General features: G+C 44.5%; 1 protein-coding gene and 1 long non-coding RNA gene across 2 annotated transcripts in view; one reads left to right on the plus strand and one right to left on the minus strand.

Annotated features, from left to right (window-relative positions):
- Positions 1-17,359, minus strand: part of SPEN (spen family transcriptional repressor) — a 66,287-nt gene that overhangs the window by 27,830 nt on the left and 21,098 nt on the right. The window contains exon 3 of the mRNA XM_068171852.1: positions 16,071-16,547. Coding sequence (XP_068027953.1) covers positions 16,071-16,547 — 477 coding nt within the window. The remainder of the gene's footprint in view (positions 1-16,070; positions 16,548-17,359) is intronic.
- Positions 10,386-15,826, plus strand: LOC137461963 (uncharacterized). The gene is made up of 3 exons (XR_010993543.1): positions 10,386-10,993; positions 13,466-14,864; positions 15,510-15,826. It is a non-coding gene; the product is annotated as an uncharacterized lncRNA (long non-coding RNA).

Below are 17,359 nucleotides of genomic sequence, written 5' to 3' on the forward strand. Positions count from 1 at the left end.
ATATTTATCTACGTATCTATTTTCCATTAATCAAGATTAAATTTATTTATAATACAATCTCAATTTTATCCACATGGGCTGATTCCCAAAGACTCAACACGTAATAATCCAGCCATGGTGTTCAGACTCAAATACAACTGGTTTCATGGAATCATGGAATATCCTGTGTTGGAAGGGACCCACAAGGATGATGGGGCCCCATTCCTGGTCTCAGTACACTGCAGCTCAATTAGCACACAGAATTTTCCTTTGCTCAGTTCTAAATGCAAAGATGACATTTCAAATCCTGGTATCCCACAAACCACTCCTCATTTCCAGAGAAATTTCTCATTTTCAGGCAATTACAGTTTGCAGGCCTAGTGGCGATGAAGTTACGCTGGGTTTACGTATGAGAAATGAAAGCACTGAGCGGAGAACACAAAGCCAGCTGTCCTTTGTTCCCACAAAAGGAGATAAAAGAGAGGCTCCAAGCCCGTCCATGGAACGGGAGACCCGCTGCTTCTCCTCAATGGCAGCGGCGCTGAATCAAGGGATCGCACAACCTGCCCTGCACCCTCCTGCAATTCTAAAATGTGGCACAATTGTCATTTCTGCCCGTTGATTTATTTGAGAGCGGTGAGTCAGCTGCAGGCTGGGGACTCCCCACAAGCAGCAGGCGGGAAACAAAGCTGGAAACACGGCTGGAAACACGGCGGCCGCCATGGAGGATAAAGCAGAGGAAAGCTTTAACGTCCCGCGGGCGCTGAGCTGCCAATGCGGGTTTAAAAAAGCAAAACAAAACCAACCTGCTGTTGCCCAGAAAAGCTGAGACTGCCCAGTCCCTGGAAGTGTCCAAGGCCAGGTGGGACAGGGCTTGGAGTAACCTGAGGCAGGGGTGGAAAGAGATGGGTTTTAAGGAGCCTTGCAACCCAAACCATTCCACGATTCTGTCATTACATGATTCTAACCTCTGTTGCTGGAGCAAGTTAAAAACAAGGCCACCTAAAACCAGTTTAAAACCTTTGCATTTTTCATGCCAAATTTCAGCTGTGAAAAATGTAAAAATTGATACTTAAAATTTTTTCTATAGCTGCCTTCAAAAACTGTTTCATCAGACCTGGTGAAGCATCCAAGATTTTTTTATTTTTATAGGCAATATGCAGAATGATCACTTTTTCCCTGCCAAAATTAACTTGAAATCAGGAACTCTGCCTGGCTCAGCTCGACTCAACACCCTGTCAGAATAATCTCCAAGTGAAGATTATCTCCTAGAAAGATCTACTGAGGACAGGCTCCATCCCTGCTGACGGCGGGTTATTCTCACGGCTGATGTCAGCAGCAGATTCCCAAGCCGGGTCAGGAAATCCAAAGTTAACATACAGTCATCTCTGAACGGAAGCAAGAGAACCCTCAGGTTTTCTCCCTGTCCCTCCCTTTCCAGATCCGAATTAAGTCACCGTAGATGATCCCCATGCACAGAAGACCAGCAGTGACAGTGCTGTATGATCAGCTCTAACCAGAAGACACAAATCCTTTGGATACTTTATAGGCTTTGGAAAAAAACTTGTTGGTTACATTTCCTCAACCTGGGAAAACAGCACCAGAAAATTGCTTCAAGTTTCCTGAATGTACTGATGTTTGGGAATAAAAAGAATTAAAAAGACGTGATTACTGCCAGCCAACACCCACCAAAATTTGATTGCAACTGCTTAAAACAAAAGCTTAAAAAATTCACTGTATTCCATTCTAGCAATGGACTAAAGGATCTTCGCCTGTGAAACACTTTGACTTCTGGATGGAAAATTATATATTGGAGCAATATATGCACAGGGCTATTACAGATTGGTATTTCTGACCTACTGATAACTATTACATGAACCTAAGAAGATATTTAACCAGAATTTCCCCTGTTCACACAGACGTAAGTCAAAAATGCACATCAAATCACACTTTCCTTCCTAAGAACAGGAGTAGGCCATTCCCATAAGACTCCTGACACCACCCTGTTAATCCAACAATCCAGGTGGCTGTTCTGCCACACTCAAGCAGGAATCATAGAATCCCAGAAAGGGACTCGAGATCATCTCATACCAACACCCTGCCACGGGCAGGAACAACCACAATGAAAATTACGGAGGTCAGGGCGCAGACCTTAACTCCTTATCAGAGCTGATTCCAACACTGACCTAAATATCCGAGCAAGCAGCAGGCAGTTGTTCTGTACACATGACGCGTCCCGCACCAGGGCATTTGTCTGGGAAAAAAAAACATTTCACACACCTGCGGAAAGAAATACAAGGGGTTTTTCCCTCCTTCAAAGGAGTTGCTGAACCTGAAGTTGAAGACGTCAGAAAACCCAGTCCAACCTCTGAGGCTGGTTTGTATGAAGAGATCAAGAGGAAACGAGCCGTCACCGCGTTCTGCCAACTGCAGGCAAGCGCTGAAGGGGCTCAGCCCACACAGGGAAACCACGAAGAACCTGAACCCAGCTCCTCCATGTGCAAACAAGGCTTTCCACTGGAAATATGGATGTAAGAGGAAGGGCAGAGAAAGCCACCTAAACATTCCCTCAGTGTAATTACCCTGTGCCCATCACCCCAGCCTCAGCCCCTCCAGAGCAAAGCTCGCTGGGATGTGATTCTGTGACATTCTTGGCACCCGTTCAAGCCGCTGAGAACTTGCCACCCAAGGAACTTCGGTTTGTGCATGTCACACACTCTGCAGTATTTAACAGCACTCAGCTATGATACAACAATCCACTGAGAGGGGGGAAAGGCCAGTGCCTGCACGGAAACAGAAACAGCCACAAAAAGCACGCAACAGATAAAACCAGCATTTACAACTCTACAGAGAGATCATTAAATACTGCAGACTGATGAAACAAGGACATCCTCCTTCCCTTAACTTTTTCTGCTTTACCACAGCCAGAGAGAAGACTTCAATGATCTCCTGCTGGGCTGGAATCCTAAATCCAAAGAAATGAAATTAAATGATGTTTAAGGGCCATGGGAAAGCAACACAACCGTGACAACTCAATGTCCTTTACGTGGCCAACTGACACACACACACTGCTGCTGTGTATTTATTTCAGTCTCTGACCAGCAAGTTTTTGAAGACACAGCCTCCAGGTACTATTTACCATATATTTATCCCAAGTCAAGTGAGTGGCTTATTAACATTCCATTTGCATTTCTGTGACAGGCCATGTATAAATATATATAAATATATCTACATCAGTTATTTTATCCTGATGCCTGACACTTGATCTTTGATGAAAGTCTGAAATGAATCATGGAGAAAACGGAGATGTTGCTCAGAAGGACGGACTGCTTCCACCCCCAGAACCACCTTCCCCTGCAGCCCTCAGAGTTTCCAGACAGCCTTGGGCTCCTTTTAATTCTTCCCTGCAACTAAATAACCCATTAGGATTGCTAAAAATATGTATGTTTATATTAATCCACGTCTGGCTGAGGACACTGCCCAACCCACAGTCAGTGTTGCCACCTCGCTCCCTGACCTATGTCCCCCTGTCCTTGGGCTTGAACTTCGTACAGCCAAGAATTAAAAACACTAACCTGGGGGGAAAAAATTGTTGGTTACAAACACACTGGCCTATCTCTGGAGCAAAGAGCTGACTCAGCACTGACAACAGCTTCCCACTGCTGGGAAGAAGCTGCTCAGTCCCTGCGCTCCCCACGCTGGCTGGGTTTGGTGTTGAATTTGGGAGCAGCTGGAGTTACCTGCCTGCCCAGCCAATGCCTCTTTGAACCATGGATGCTCCCTGGGAACAGGGATTGCTCATGCTCCAAAAGAAACCCTGGGAAGCTGGAGGAAATGCTTTCTCAGCAAACGGCCACAGTGACAGAGCTCGGTGCTGGGAAAGATAAAAGTCATCGAGGCCTTGAGGGTGAAGTACAAAGCAGCTCTTCAGCTCTGCTTTCCCACAATTAAACTTCCACCGATGCAAAGAGGGAAAAAAAGAGGGTGGGTGTGAGAATGGGTGAGCAGGATGAGCCTCTGTTTAACATCACCTTCACAGAGCAAAGCCCTGGGTCAAGATCCCTCCTGAGAAGTCCTGCTGCAGCCACCCAGAACTCCCACCTCTTCCAGCCATGCTCCAAATTATTCCAAGCACTGCCAGCACATGCCTGAGGAAGAGCTGCTATTCCAGGCGTGGATCAGACAGAAGTTGGCCAAAAGCAGGGTAACTGTGATAAAGGGAAGAGCTTTTGCCACCTATCTGCTGATGATCTAAATTAGTATTGTGCAACTGACACCTCAGAGCACATGAAATCTTTGGACAACAGCCGTATTTTAGTACCAGATTCATGGGAGGCTGCCTTAACATCCTCTGCAGATGGGAAAGGAAGGTATGAAGAGGCCAAGGCTTTGCACAAGGTCATTCTGTGAATCACAGAGGGAAAGGGCTGAGGAATTTGATCTCCTGGCTCACAGGTGGCCAAGTCTTTCCAAAATACCAAGAAAGCAACACAGAATCATTTAAACTGGAAGAGAGTTCCATGATCACCAAGCTCAACATTTAAAAGCAGTTTCCTCAACAACAGCACTGCTTTCATGAAGGGACCTACTCGGCATCCTAGGAAAAAACACCGAATTCTACTCCAAGCGGTGCCTATGAGCCAGGAGAGTAAAATGCCATTGAAAATGCAACCACCACTGCATCCAAGTGGGCTACTACGCATTTACTCAAGGAGCAAAAAGTAACCTCTTTTGCCTTAAGAGTCCTGTCGAATGAATTCCTGGGAATAAACACTTCTAAGTACAATTTTAAAACCATTTGGCATTGACTAAGTGTGGAGCACTGGGCATCTTTCAGAAGAAAAGCCTTTTTCAGACATATGCTAGAACAAAAAAAAGCTCTAGCACTGATTCACCTCCAGGTTACTGCAGTTACTTTTTAACATAAAGCTGCCTGAAGATCACGGCAGAAAGCCCCATAGAATTAATTCTGTCTTCATGTTTTAGAAAAGCATCACACCTTGCCTTAAAAAAACCAAGCCAGGCACTATTTGCATGCACTGCCTCCTCCCAACCCAAGGCACTGGGTTTTTTTAGCAATACACAAAACACCATTTGTTGAAATTCCTGATTTGGAGCAGTTTTGAAATGGTGCATCCTCTCCTATAAACAGAATTGTTCCTGGGATGGGAGCTGCAATGGAAGGCATGCCAAGATACACAGCTGAGCTACAATGCCGCTTAAGTAAATTTGGGAACATGCAAAGCTTAATATAGAAATTCCCTTTATGGCAGATAACACCGTGGAAGTTTAGTACTTCTAAAAATGGTCACTATTGTCCAAAGAGAGACATCCAAATGGAAATGGACAGAGCAACCTCTCCATTCAAGATAAATCCATTTATCTAGGGTGTTTTTCAAAGAGAATTTCTATTCCCTTACATCTTAGAATCATAAAATACTCCTTCTGATTTAAGATTCTAATAGAATCTTCTACAGCCTTTGAAAGAAACACCAAAGAGATGAAGGGAAGAATAATTTTGGAGGCTTTTTTTTTTTTTAATGCCCCCTTTTAGACTGACAACAGTGACTGGAGGAATCACAGGAGAGCTCTGTAAAACCAGAATGGGAGCTGCTGTTCTGGAGTAAAGGACTACTTAAAATGGAAGGCCTGGGAAAAAAAAAGTCATTTCTGTGATCTCAGGCAGCATAAATTATAGAGAGAAGACATTTGATGAGTTCTATGCTAAGGATTAATTTGCCATTTAAAAATGCAGGGAACAGATGGATCTCTTGGCTAGGACTATATTTGGGAATTACTTCATTTTGCTGCCCACATGCAAATAAAAATACAACTAAAAGTAGAACTTTTTGTGAGCTTTCACATGGGTAGAAAACACTGAAGTAATGAAAATAAAACCAAAAAAGAAAATGTCTGTATGAGATAGGTAAAGTGCCACAGCACCTATTGTGGATCTGCAGTAGGCTGGGGGAGAGAATGTGATTTTACTTTGTTGAACAATTATGGAGAGTAATGCCAGGCTTAGAAAGTAAATTTCAGAGAAAAACAATCCCAGAACCAACCCAGCAAAACCTGTATCACATGACAGTGTTTGCCACTTAAGAGTAACTTCTGAGAAAGCACCTTGCTGTAACTTAATTCCATGGAATTTATTAGGATTTAGTGATTACATCTCTACACATGGTCAGAAGTCCAGGGATTCTCTTTCCCAAAAGCCTGGGCCAGTTCCAGCACACTTACCAGGGATAAGCATGAAGCACGGGTGAGAACTTAATTTGTGAGAAAAATGCATAAGTAGGGGAAAATCCAGAAGAAAATGCCTTACACCTCCCTGGACTGAGTGCCTGTACAGCGGCTGGGAAAGGAGGAGCAGCGCGAGGCAATTCCGCTGGCACACTGGAGAGGCTGGACGGAAGAAAGGTCCTCTGAGGAATTCCCACAAGCAAAGCCTGTGCACTTCCTTACGGGAGGCAGTGCTTTCAAAGCCCCAGACCATGGCAGCCACACGTACAGCGTTAATTAAGCACCTTCCTTTCTTCCATGTGATTTCTCCAAGTTGGATGGAAACTGCATGTTAAAAAGCAAACCTAACATCAACTCCCGAGACAGCTGTTACATACCATCTCTGTTTCTCCTCTAGCAACACAATGAGCTTTTCCTCCCTCTCTCCAGCTCAAAAACAAACAAACAAATTGCAAATTTCACCCAGTAAAGCCCTGACCGATGCAGTACGTCCTCGGCGTATTCCCAGACTCCGGAACAGGGATAAGCACAGCTCCGCGCGCGTTTAGAAAATGAAGAGGAACAGAAAATCTGTACTAACCCGACAGCTTCCTTTCTGTGACTATTCATCCTTCACAATCCAACAGGACACACCAGCCAGTAAACAAACATGGAAGGGAGGGACCAACTTCAAAGCAAGTGTGTAAATCTTACATAATTTGTGGGTTTGAGATCTTGCAGCAACCTCTTACCCAACGAGGTGTCAGATGATCCAAGGAGGTCAGACCTGTAGCAGCCACGGTAAGTAGGACACTCTGCATCTCACTCAGCCCAGCCTGGTACTGTTTGTCCACAGGGACCTGGGGCTGGGCATTCTTGGGAATTCACTTTCAGGAGGAGAACACTGCCTTTCTTTCACATCTTATCATGCCAGAAAAGCTCCGCTCTCAAACGGATGAAAGATAATAAATACGTGATTGCCCTTAGAGCCGACATGGGCTGGAGATATGTCTTAATTATTCTTGATTTGTAAACTGTTTGATGAGGTTCTTGTATTTTTGCCCAGGTATAAAAACGATGATTTCTGGACATCTGCAGAGAACATCCTGCAACCACGGAAGAAATGAGGCTACAGCCCTGAAAACCACTTCCCCCTCGCAGAAAGGATTCTCTAAGAGGTACTTTTCCTGCCATCCTGGATTTCCAAGTGTCTTCTAGCCAAAACCATCGCTTTGAGCTAAATAAAGCAACTGAGCACTGAAGCCCAGACATTTCTCAAAGAGAAGGAATTAAAAGGCTCCACGTCTCGCTTCTCCAGACAGCAGAGTGCACTCATGGCTGGAAGGACCAGGAAACAAAGGAACAGGTCCCCTACCTTTGTTATGGGCCTCTTGCCAGGAGGGATCACAGAAAAGTCCTGTTTCTTAATGCCAAAGCTATTTTTGCTCTCATATTAGGCACTTAATGAATAATCATGCGAAGACTTTATTCACATGGCATCTACACAGTGCATGTCTCCCTACTCCTCCTTTTGGAAACTCAGCTTCCCTTCAAGATTTAAACAAAATTTGGACCACATCCCAAAATATACACATTTCTTCTCTTCTACAGAACACATCCAAGCCCTCACCTGTCTGCCGAACCTGTGATTTTCCACTCAAGAGCCAGGCTGCCTTCTCCTCCCCGAGCGGCATTAGGAGCTGACCGCAAGGATCTGCAGTGGGATCCCTAATCTCCTGCTAAGAAGCTTTTGCACTTAAACCCCAGATGCCATCATTATGGTTTCGGCACTCGCTACGTCACGGCTGGACTGCGCTTGCTGCCGGGATGATGAGGACAAAGCTAAGCGCATCAGGTACACGGTTAATTCAATGGGCAAAGATTAGGAGATTATACTATTTTATATTTTTTCCCCAATAAGGCTTATTTACTATTAATTCCCATCCCCGTGACCTTATTTAAGTGCAGCATGTTCCACCCGAGATTATTTGTAAAGTTAACGCCCAAGTCGCATTGCTACGCCTCGAGGAGACCTGTTCTCCCAGCCCTTAGGTTTTACAGGGAAGGTTCTCCTTCTCCATCCATGCCTCTGGCTGAGCCAGAAACATCCTCTTTGGGGAAAAAACAAAACAAAACAAAACAAAACCAACAAATCTGTATTTGCAAGTCTGCAGGGATGTGGTGTCTAGGCTTTAATTGGAACACGTATGGCTGAGCCCAGGCAGTGGCTGGATTTTTCCTTTGATCACTGTAATGACTGGTATTTTTTTCAAGAAGCGTTCAATACAGCCTTCCTCTTCTGCTATTCATCCCTCCACGTGAATATCCATCAGAAATTATCAAAATGCCCTTTATTCCAAAGGTCTGTGGACGGGGATGCTCTCCCCCAGCTCTGGTGCCTGTGTCTCCATCTGAGCTGTGTGACTCCACCATCGCTGCAGATAAGCACTTCCAGACTACGATCCTCCAATCTATTTTAGCCATGATTCACATCCGAGCTGTGTGTGTCTCCCAAAGAAAGGGAAATCTGGACCGCTCGTGCAAAGGGAGGCAGCCACCACAGCCCACGGCACCACACGTTTCCCTGTTTTCCTTGGCTTTCTCGGGGCTGGTTTCCCCTTGCTCTCCCAGTGTGCAGCAGGAAGAGAACACATTTCTCTTCCTGCCTCCAGGATCGCTCAGACTAAGCCTGACTTCTGAGCAGTAACACGGGCAGCTTCAACTTCCCTGACCTCAGCTAATTCTTTCCTTCCCTCAGCCTACTCAAGATGATTAAGCAAAATACTTGGAAGGAAATCAAAGCCTTAAAAACGCAATTAGAAGTGACCATTTTGTTAATACGCACACGCACAACCCCAGAGTCAAACCCAATCCAACAGCACCTGACCTTTGGGAAAACAGCAATTTTTAGCAGCTCCCACGGACTTAAGGAACAGCCCAAAGTCTCCCACAATGCTGGTGGGAGCAGTGCTGTCCACATAGCTCAGGTTTTTCCCACTATTCCTAAAAAAGGAGGTTTAGAAGACATGAAATTGTGAATTCTCACACCAGACACTGGCTCCCACAGACCTACAGCTGTCTAGGGGTGACTTGATAATTTCATTTTTAACACACATCCTTCCACACACCCAGATCTTTCTCCCCCAGCTGAGGAAAAGGCAAGTTTACCGGAGAGTGCGGAATCAGCTGCCACAAATCCTCATATTCTCTAGCAAAGATTCTGATCTCATTGCAGGAAACCTTTAAAGCACTGAAATAATAATAATCTCTTTAACAACGATAAAGTCGTTTGAAATCATCAAAATAGTTATCATAGTAATAAAACAGAAATATTTTTCTTGGGCAATTTCCACTTCACCCATCCACAACATGATATATTTTAAAGACTCCTTTCCTGAAATTAATTTGAAAAAAGATTTTTTTCTTCCTCTGCCTGTAAAGAAACAACTGCTCTTTGAGAAAGCAGCAGTTGAGCTTCTGGGCCCTGACACAGAAACAAAGCCTGACAGCCCAGATTTAGATAAACACCTACTTCTGCACATTTAGGAAGAGGCTTAATTGCTTTGTCATTTAGAGCCAGCAATTACCAACTATTACTGGAAGTGCGGTGGTGGTGGGGGGTATTAATTGCAGCCAAATGTCCACTCTTTTTTGGGCAGCTCATGCCAAGAAAATTAAGTACTAAATAAAAAAGAAATTTAAACCCCTCTTCGTTATGACGTTTTGAAGTATTTTATTGTCTATTCATATGTGAGGGGTGGGGGGCGGGGGTGGGCTCTCCCAGAGGGGCCAACAAAGATAAAATTTCTATTTAATTTTGAAACTCTGTCAAATCACGGCAGAGGTGATATCAGGATGTTGGGGCAGGCTCCAAAATCGCCCTTTTGGGAGATTTTTGGGGCTGATTCCTCCAGCGAGGAAACTAGTGCTTAACTTCTAGAGCGAGAAGAGCATTTAAGGTTTAAAACAAATAAATAAACAACCTAAAATAGGTTGAGCGGGAGAGAGGGCGGCTCTCCCCCCTCAGAGCCGGCTCTGACACAGGCGTTACTTCATTTCTCTGCGCTGTGTGAGGGGAAAACCTTCTCGCAGGAGCGAGAGCTGCTCCAGCGCTAGGCTGGGGGAGGGATTCTATATATATATTTTTTTTTTTTTTTAATTTAAAAGGCTTTCTTGTGGCAATGGCGGTGTTTTTCCGCGGGGCTCGGGCGGCCCCGCCCCGGGGGCGGCGCGGCAGCCCCGGCCGGCTCCCGCCGGCTCAGACCGGTTCTCAGCACAAACAACCGCCCCCCGCCCGCCGGGCCACCGCGGCGGCGAGCCCCCGCTTTCCTCCAGGAACGCCCGCTTTCCCCCCGCAAAACACCCGCTTTTCCCTCAGGAACAGCCGCTTTTCCCTCAGGAACAGCCGCTCTCCCCTCAGGAACACCCGCTCTCCCCGCCCCCGCCGAACAGCCGGGTCAGGCGACTCCGCGGCCGCGCCGCCATTACAGCGGCGGGCGCGCTCCGCCGGCTGTGAGGCGAGAGAAAGCGGCGGGGTTTCGGAGCGAGATAAGAATCGTATTAATGCAACGCACATTTTTAATAGATTATTGCCGGGTCCAGGGCTGAGGTAACGCGGGCTGTCAGCAGCTGGGGCGAGAGGCTGAGGGACAAGCGGGCTGCGACCGCTCCCTGCCAAGGGCGCCGAGGCACCATTTCTTCACCATCCCTGAGGAGAACTTAGATATATCACGTTATATTTTTTTTTTTTTTTCCCACAGAAGGATCTGTTTATGTGGTTACACATGGCCAGGTACGTCTTATTCGCCATATCTCAGCATAAAGGTTTGCTTTCTGTATTAAAATCTCTCCAAAACCACCTGAAAATGTTCTGCCTGTGCTCAATCTCAAGAAAGCCAATACAGTCCCAAGGGTAAAAAAAGCCACGTTTAAAGGATGGTCTCGGTTATATTTAGCTGAGCAGCAGCACCGGCTGACACGAGCAGAAACACAAGGAAGAACAAAGTGAAAACGCTCGACAGTTGTTAACAAAAACCTGCGAGTATCTGAGGTGGATTTTTTTTCTAAATTTTCCTTTCCCTAATTCACATTTTGCAGCACATGGGTTTATGTGAACAAAAGGTAAGGATGAAGTGTTTCACCTGACTCTGACAGGATTTACTGTTGCCTTTGTGTAATGGGAAAGGCCTCTTACTCTAAGAAATTATTTAATTTTCTTTTAGAAATCATAACCTAATTCTTTTCCCACACAATCACGAGCCTGCTCAACCCTGTCGTTCTACCAGAAGAGATTAAAAATTTCCAGCTCATCTCTACAGTACCAAATGTACGTGGAATTACTTAACCTCAAGAAAAGCCATCTCACAGATGCTTCAGTAAAGACTAAACAGCTACATTTAACCTCATTGTTCCTGATTTTTCATCAGTCCTCAGCACAGGCATCTCCAAACCCACTCAAAATCCCAAATCCCGGCTAAATCAGTGATTCATCACTTCTGGCAGCAAACAACACGGGAAGGAGGAGATGAAGACAATGGTAGAGAAAGGTTTGCATTATGTAATGAAACTAAAACTCACTTTTTTCTACTTTCACTTCAGTTGTTGAAACAGGGTAGGAAAGTCCCTGACTAAATAAAATAACCAGGATGTTTCAGGGAGTCTGTTTTTCCCATGATTAAAATTCTTTTGGCAGTATTTTTCATCAGTTTATTTCAATATTAAGACACACACATATTCCATTCCAATGGTAATTCCTTGCTCCAGAAATAATTTCATCACAGAAAAATCTAAAATTAAAACCAATCTCTAATTACCTTATGCCTTGTCCACTTATCACAAGAACTTTAAATACAACTATCAGAAATACAAAAAAAAAAAAAAAAACCCTTTTTCAAATATCTGTAAGAGCAACTTCTTCCCATTTCTTGATTTCAGGAAGACTGGAGTAACTGTGCTCACATAGATCTTGGTGAATATAAAACCAGCGTTGTATCTAAAATGATCTTTTAATTTCCCAATATTTTTTTCATATTACAAGCTATAGAGAAATAGTAATCTTAGTAATTATTCATCCAACTCCAGCATCCTGGAGTTGAGACAACCAAATAAACACTCTTAAAAATAAATTAAAGGTGACTACATTACACATTATAGGAAATAATTCATTTAACTGGCAAATCCCCCAGCATCCTCCACATCAGACAACTGAATAAACACTCTTAAAAAATAAATTAAAGGCCAAGGGAAACCTCAGGTCGCTTATCTGCAGCTGGAACACACGGGGTGTTCATGCTTTCACAGCCTGAACATCACCTCCAGGAAATCAAACACTTCTGCCTGGGTTTTTGTAAATGAATTCAAACCCCATCCCAACAAGGATTTTAGGAGCGAAACGCTCCGCTCTCAGTGCCGGGTGGTTCAGCACGCTGCTGCAGCAAAGCTTTAAGAATAATCACTAACACATGGAGCAGCAAGAGACGTGTCAGGCCATTTGGCGTTCCAAAACTGAATCAAAAAGCCCAGAAATTATTTTTAGCGCATTAGAGCACCTCAACAAGCAGCCTAAAAAAAAGCTTTTGCTACAAAAGAAAAAAAGCAGGGGGGTGTTTCCAGGAGGTTGGGTAGGGCACAAACAAAATCTTGTTTGCTTCCTATGGGATCACCCAGCTTCCATGCAGAGCCAGCTTCTTCCATGACACAGTACAAAAATATGTTTGCTAATGTGTCATTTGTGGTGTGTGTCTGAATCACCAGAACGGAGACAATGAAGCTTCTGGTGGTGGCAAATTATCATTTTCAAGGGCTTTTTTATACTTTCAAGGTGAGAAAAAAATTCCACCGACCCTTTTCCACTCTATGGGTGGGGAATGAGCAATCTTACACTAAGAAGACTTCAAAACACAAATTCATCCTCAAATCCACACAGGAACCATCCACATCCACCAGCTTCCTCAGCTCAGCAGGTGACTTCTGAGAGGCCACAAAGCACCCCAAACAAAGCCTGGCTTCAGAGAATACTGGTTATTTTTAATGTGTTCTTTCCAGTTTTAGTTTCTAAATTACTCCCTTGCAGCACCATTGCCTGCAAAGGCCTCCAAACAGCATTTTAAAGCAAAGTTTAGTGGAGACCCAACACAACAAACTCTGAACCTTTACGAGATAAAGGCTTTTTCAGGTTGTTTTTGAATTTTCAAGCAAGCAGTGTTTCTTCAGTATTGACCAGGAAAATCAGCTCCATTTAATCAGTGTTACTGACTTCACACAGGTCTTGAAAACCACAAGCAAGGAAACCCAAACTTCTCCTTCACCACCTTTCTGCTTTTGCACAGCTTCTGAAGGACAGTACCCAGCACAAAGTTCCCACGAACACCCACCGCGTGCCCCAAACACCCCCCGGGGCAGGGAACACAACTCTGCCAGCTGAGACCAACAGGACGAGACTTGAGTGACCACATTCTTAAATTTCAGAAGAATGCAGTGTCATAAAGACCTTAATAATACCATTGCCCCTCAAAATTGGCCATTTCCACTTACAAAAAAGCTGTAAGAGAATCTCCAGCTTGCTAAAGTCCTCGAGACCACGGAAATTGCAGGCAATAATTATTCTCCAGACAAAAGAAACTGGATATATTACACAGCAAGTGGGAGCACTGAACCAAGGAAAAGGGGGTGAGGCAGCTTTTGCTCACCAACAGTGTATGAGGGGCTTCATATTTACATGGCTAAATTTCAACTGTGTTGAAAATTAAACACTTGTGCTTTGAAAGACTTCAAGGCCTGGTGGGGTTTTGCTTCCCAAAGTAAAGAGAGGGTTAAATGTTTATTATTATCTAACTGATTGCTAAGAAACATGTAAAACTCTTTTCTGATCCTTCAAAATTAAATATACAATCCACCAGATTCCATTACTTGCTCGACTGAGTTTGATTTTATTGTATTAATAAGAAAAAAATGTTTTATTTCCTCCCAGAGTATCGTCTACTTTTCCATTACTACAACTAGAAATTGCCAAGAAAATGAAATGCTCAAGCACAGCAGACGCTGCTTTTCTTCTCATTAAATCTTAAAACTTGGTTCCAGTGGGATCATATTTAGTCCTCTCAAATTCAGAACAGGATTTCATCCCGCCTCGACATCCCAACAATGACATTTTATAAATATTACGAGTTTCTTGGACGCCTTTCTCATTCCACAAGGAGCAGAGAAGCACCAGTAGAGATTTTTTTTTTCTTCTTCCCCTGCTCAAGATTTTTTTTATTAAAACTTAAATGTAACCAGCCCTCCTTTCAATCCATTCTCTCTAGGATTTTTTTGAGACTTCTGGAAGTCTCAGAGATTTTTCTGAGCTGTAATAAGTGTGAAAAATCTTTGACAAATTATTGTCTTTATTCAAACATTAAGCTCTCATTGAGAGAGGTGCTGGAAATAAACAAGTGCTTAAAAGCAGCCTAAAAGTTGTCTTAAATCTTCACCTGCTGTCCAACCCAGACAGGATCTGGATTTCTAAATCCAAGAAGAGAAAACAATAATTAAAAGAAGTAAATAAATCCTTGCACGATTCTTTAGACATGAGGGGGTGGGGCAATCAGAAGAGGAGACACTGATTTCCTCATCTTCCGTGGGTGTCAGCCCATCTCACCCTTCCAGAAGGTTCAACATTCAAGGTAAGACTTTGTGAGAATAATTCCCTTGCTCACAGAATTCTGCCAGTGGTAAAATTCTATTCACAGTGATAAACACAGAATCCTAGAACGGGTTGGGAGGGACCTTAAAGTTCACCTAATTCTACCCTCTGCCATGGGCAGGGACACCTTCCACCATCCCAGGCTGCTCCAAGCCCTGTCCAGCCTGGCCTTGGACACCTCCAGGGATCATCCAGGGGCAGCCACAGCTGCTCTGGGCACCCTGTGCCAGGGCCTGCCCACCTCACAGCCAGGAATTCCTTCCCCATATCCCATCTGACCCTGTCCTCTGGCAGTGGGAAGCCATTCCCCCTTGTTCTGTCACTCCAGGCCTTTGCGAAATCAAACACTCTACTGATACACTTATTTACTTAATGAATATTTTCAGTTTTAGAAAAGACCTGGTATGCAAAGGAAACGCTGCCAACTCTGCAAACCCTCCCGAAGAGCAGAGCTCTTGGCCAAAGATCATAAAACATTTATGGGTGCAACCGTAGCTTTGTGGCTTCCACTCTCAGGGTGAATTTAATCTTAAAAAGCCAAATATCAGAGAGGCACTTCAACATGAATTTAAAAACTATTAAAAGAAATCAGTCATTTTCTAACACCTTCTTTTCTCCCCCATAGGTATTTTGTAAAGCCATGCAAATACAGAGCTATTGCAGAACCAAGGAAATGCATCCCCAAAAATGACAAACTTGGATTATTTTCTTTTAATTCTTCCAAGTCTACAAATTTTGCTGTGAGGCATCAGGGTGAGAAATGGGAAGGCGACAAATCGACCTCGTGAATGTCAGTGGTGTCAGGGAACTACAAGAAACAGAACAATAGCACTCATCATTTCCCAAACTATGTTGAAGTGTGGTCTGTAAAAAGTAGCTGACCTTAAAATTTGCTTTTTCTCTCACTGAAGCAAATAAAAGTGACCCTGTTCTCCAGGTACACAGGAAGCGAGGCCTTGTGTCTGTACATCCCTGCTCTGCCCAGCCACCATCGTACAGACGCTGCATGGATCCACCATGGAAAATGACAAACAACAGCACCGGAGTTCCCCTTGGTGCCAAGTGAGCCTTTTGACCTTTCACTGCAGTTCACTTCTGCCTCAACGAGCAAAGCTTCGCCACGGAACAACTCCTCGGCCTCACATCTCAGGAAGCGACCCGCACAGCCCACGGCACAGGGACCTACCTGTCGCTGCTGGTACTGCTGCTGCTGCTGAGGGAGTCGCTGCTGGACGATCTGCTCCGGGAGCCGCTGCCGCTGGGGGAGCGGGCGGGCCGGGCGGCCTGGCTGGCCAGGCGCTGCGGGGACTGCGTCCTGGACTGCGACGAGTGCGGCGAGCGGCTCCGGCTGTGCTGGTAGTTCCGCTCCGGCCTTCTGCCTCGTACCTCCCGTGTAATGTCATCCCTGTAGATATCCCTGTGTACCACACTGGGCAATGTAAACTGCTCCCGGGCCCTAGGTTCATATCGGGGGTCGTGAGCGTCAAAGCGGTTTGGGCTTCGGCTCCGAGAAGTGTAATAGAGCCCGTGTTGTAAGGTCCGCTCCCGAGGGTCTCTATAGTAATCCTGATCGTAATGTCTCGTCCGATCAAATCCGCCCGTCCCCCGCTCATGGTGTCCATAGGCACTATGTTCATAAGCACGCTCCCTGTTATCTGAAGCCCTGCATTTGGGAAGGGGGAAAAATATCGCATCAGAAAGGGGCAGGCACAACTAAAAGCAAATCATGCAAACATTCATGGCAGCACTCGACTTAATGTAGCGACTGCTTCTCCACTAACCAGCAATAACCTATCAAGCAAACAATGACAAACTTCAAAACATTTTACTTGACTCCAAAATTGTATTTGTATTACGATCAAGCTGAGCAGTCATTTTGGTTTAATCACAATATGGGGCTTTCATGACCAGCAATTTCCCTGCACAGGAAAAAATTTTCTGCTTTTCCATGCAGAATCCTCATTTCAATTGTTCTTTTTCTTTTAAATTCTGTAAATAAGAAAAACTTCATCTTTGCGGACATCATCATTAACTTCTTCCTTTTCTCTCCATTTTTGCTTATGAGCTTCCAAATTTTTTTTTGCAAAATTTGCTAATTACTGGAGCTCTTGTAATTATCCTTCCGCAAAAATGGCAACAAATTGGGCTGTAGCCATGAAAGCCTCCATGCAAAGCATGACCCAGAGGTAAGAAGCTGCTTTCAAAAGGGGTGGCATAACCCATAGAGATTTCCCAGAAAATTAGGGGGTTTCTTGTTGCTGCTCTAAAATATTTCACCCTCTTAGAGGGAATTTTTGCTTTGACCAGATTGCTAAAATCATTTCTTGTAAAAGTTGTGGTCGCTAAAGAAACATCTCCATTACTAATGCTGGAACTGCAAGGATGCAGGTCCCCAGAACATATTAAGAGCCTACACAAGGACTGGGAATCCAATTTTTAGGCAGTGTTTTTGTTACGACAGCTGCAATCACAGAA

This window comes from Anomalospiza imberbis, chromosome 23 (genome assembly GCF_031753505.1).
Source record: "Anomalospiza imberbis isolate Cuckoo-Finch-1a 21T00152 chromosome 23, ASM3175350v1, whole genome shotgun sequence".
Classification (NCBI taxonomy): Eukaryota; Metazoa; Chordata; class Aves; order Passeriformes; family Viduidae; genus Anomalospiza; species Anomalospiza imberbis.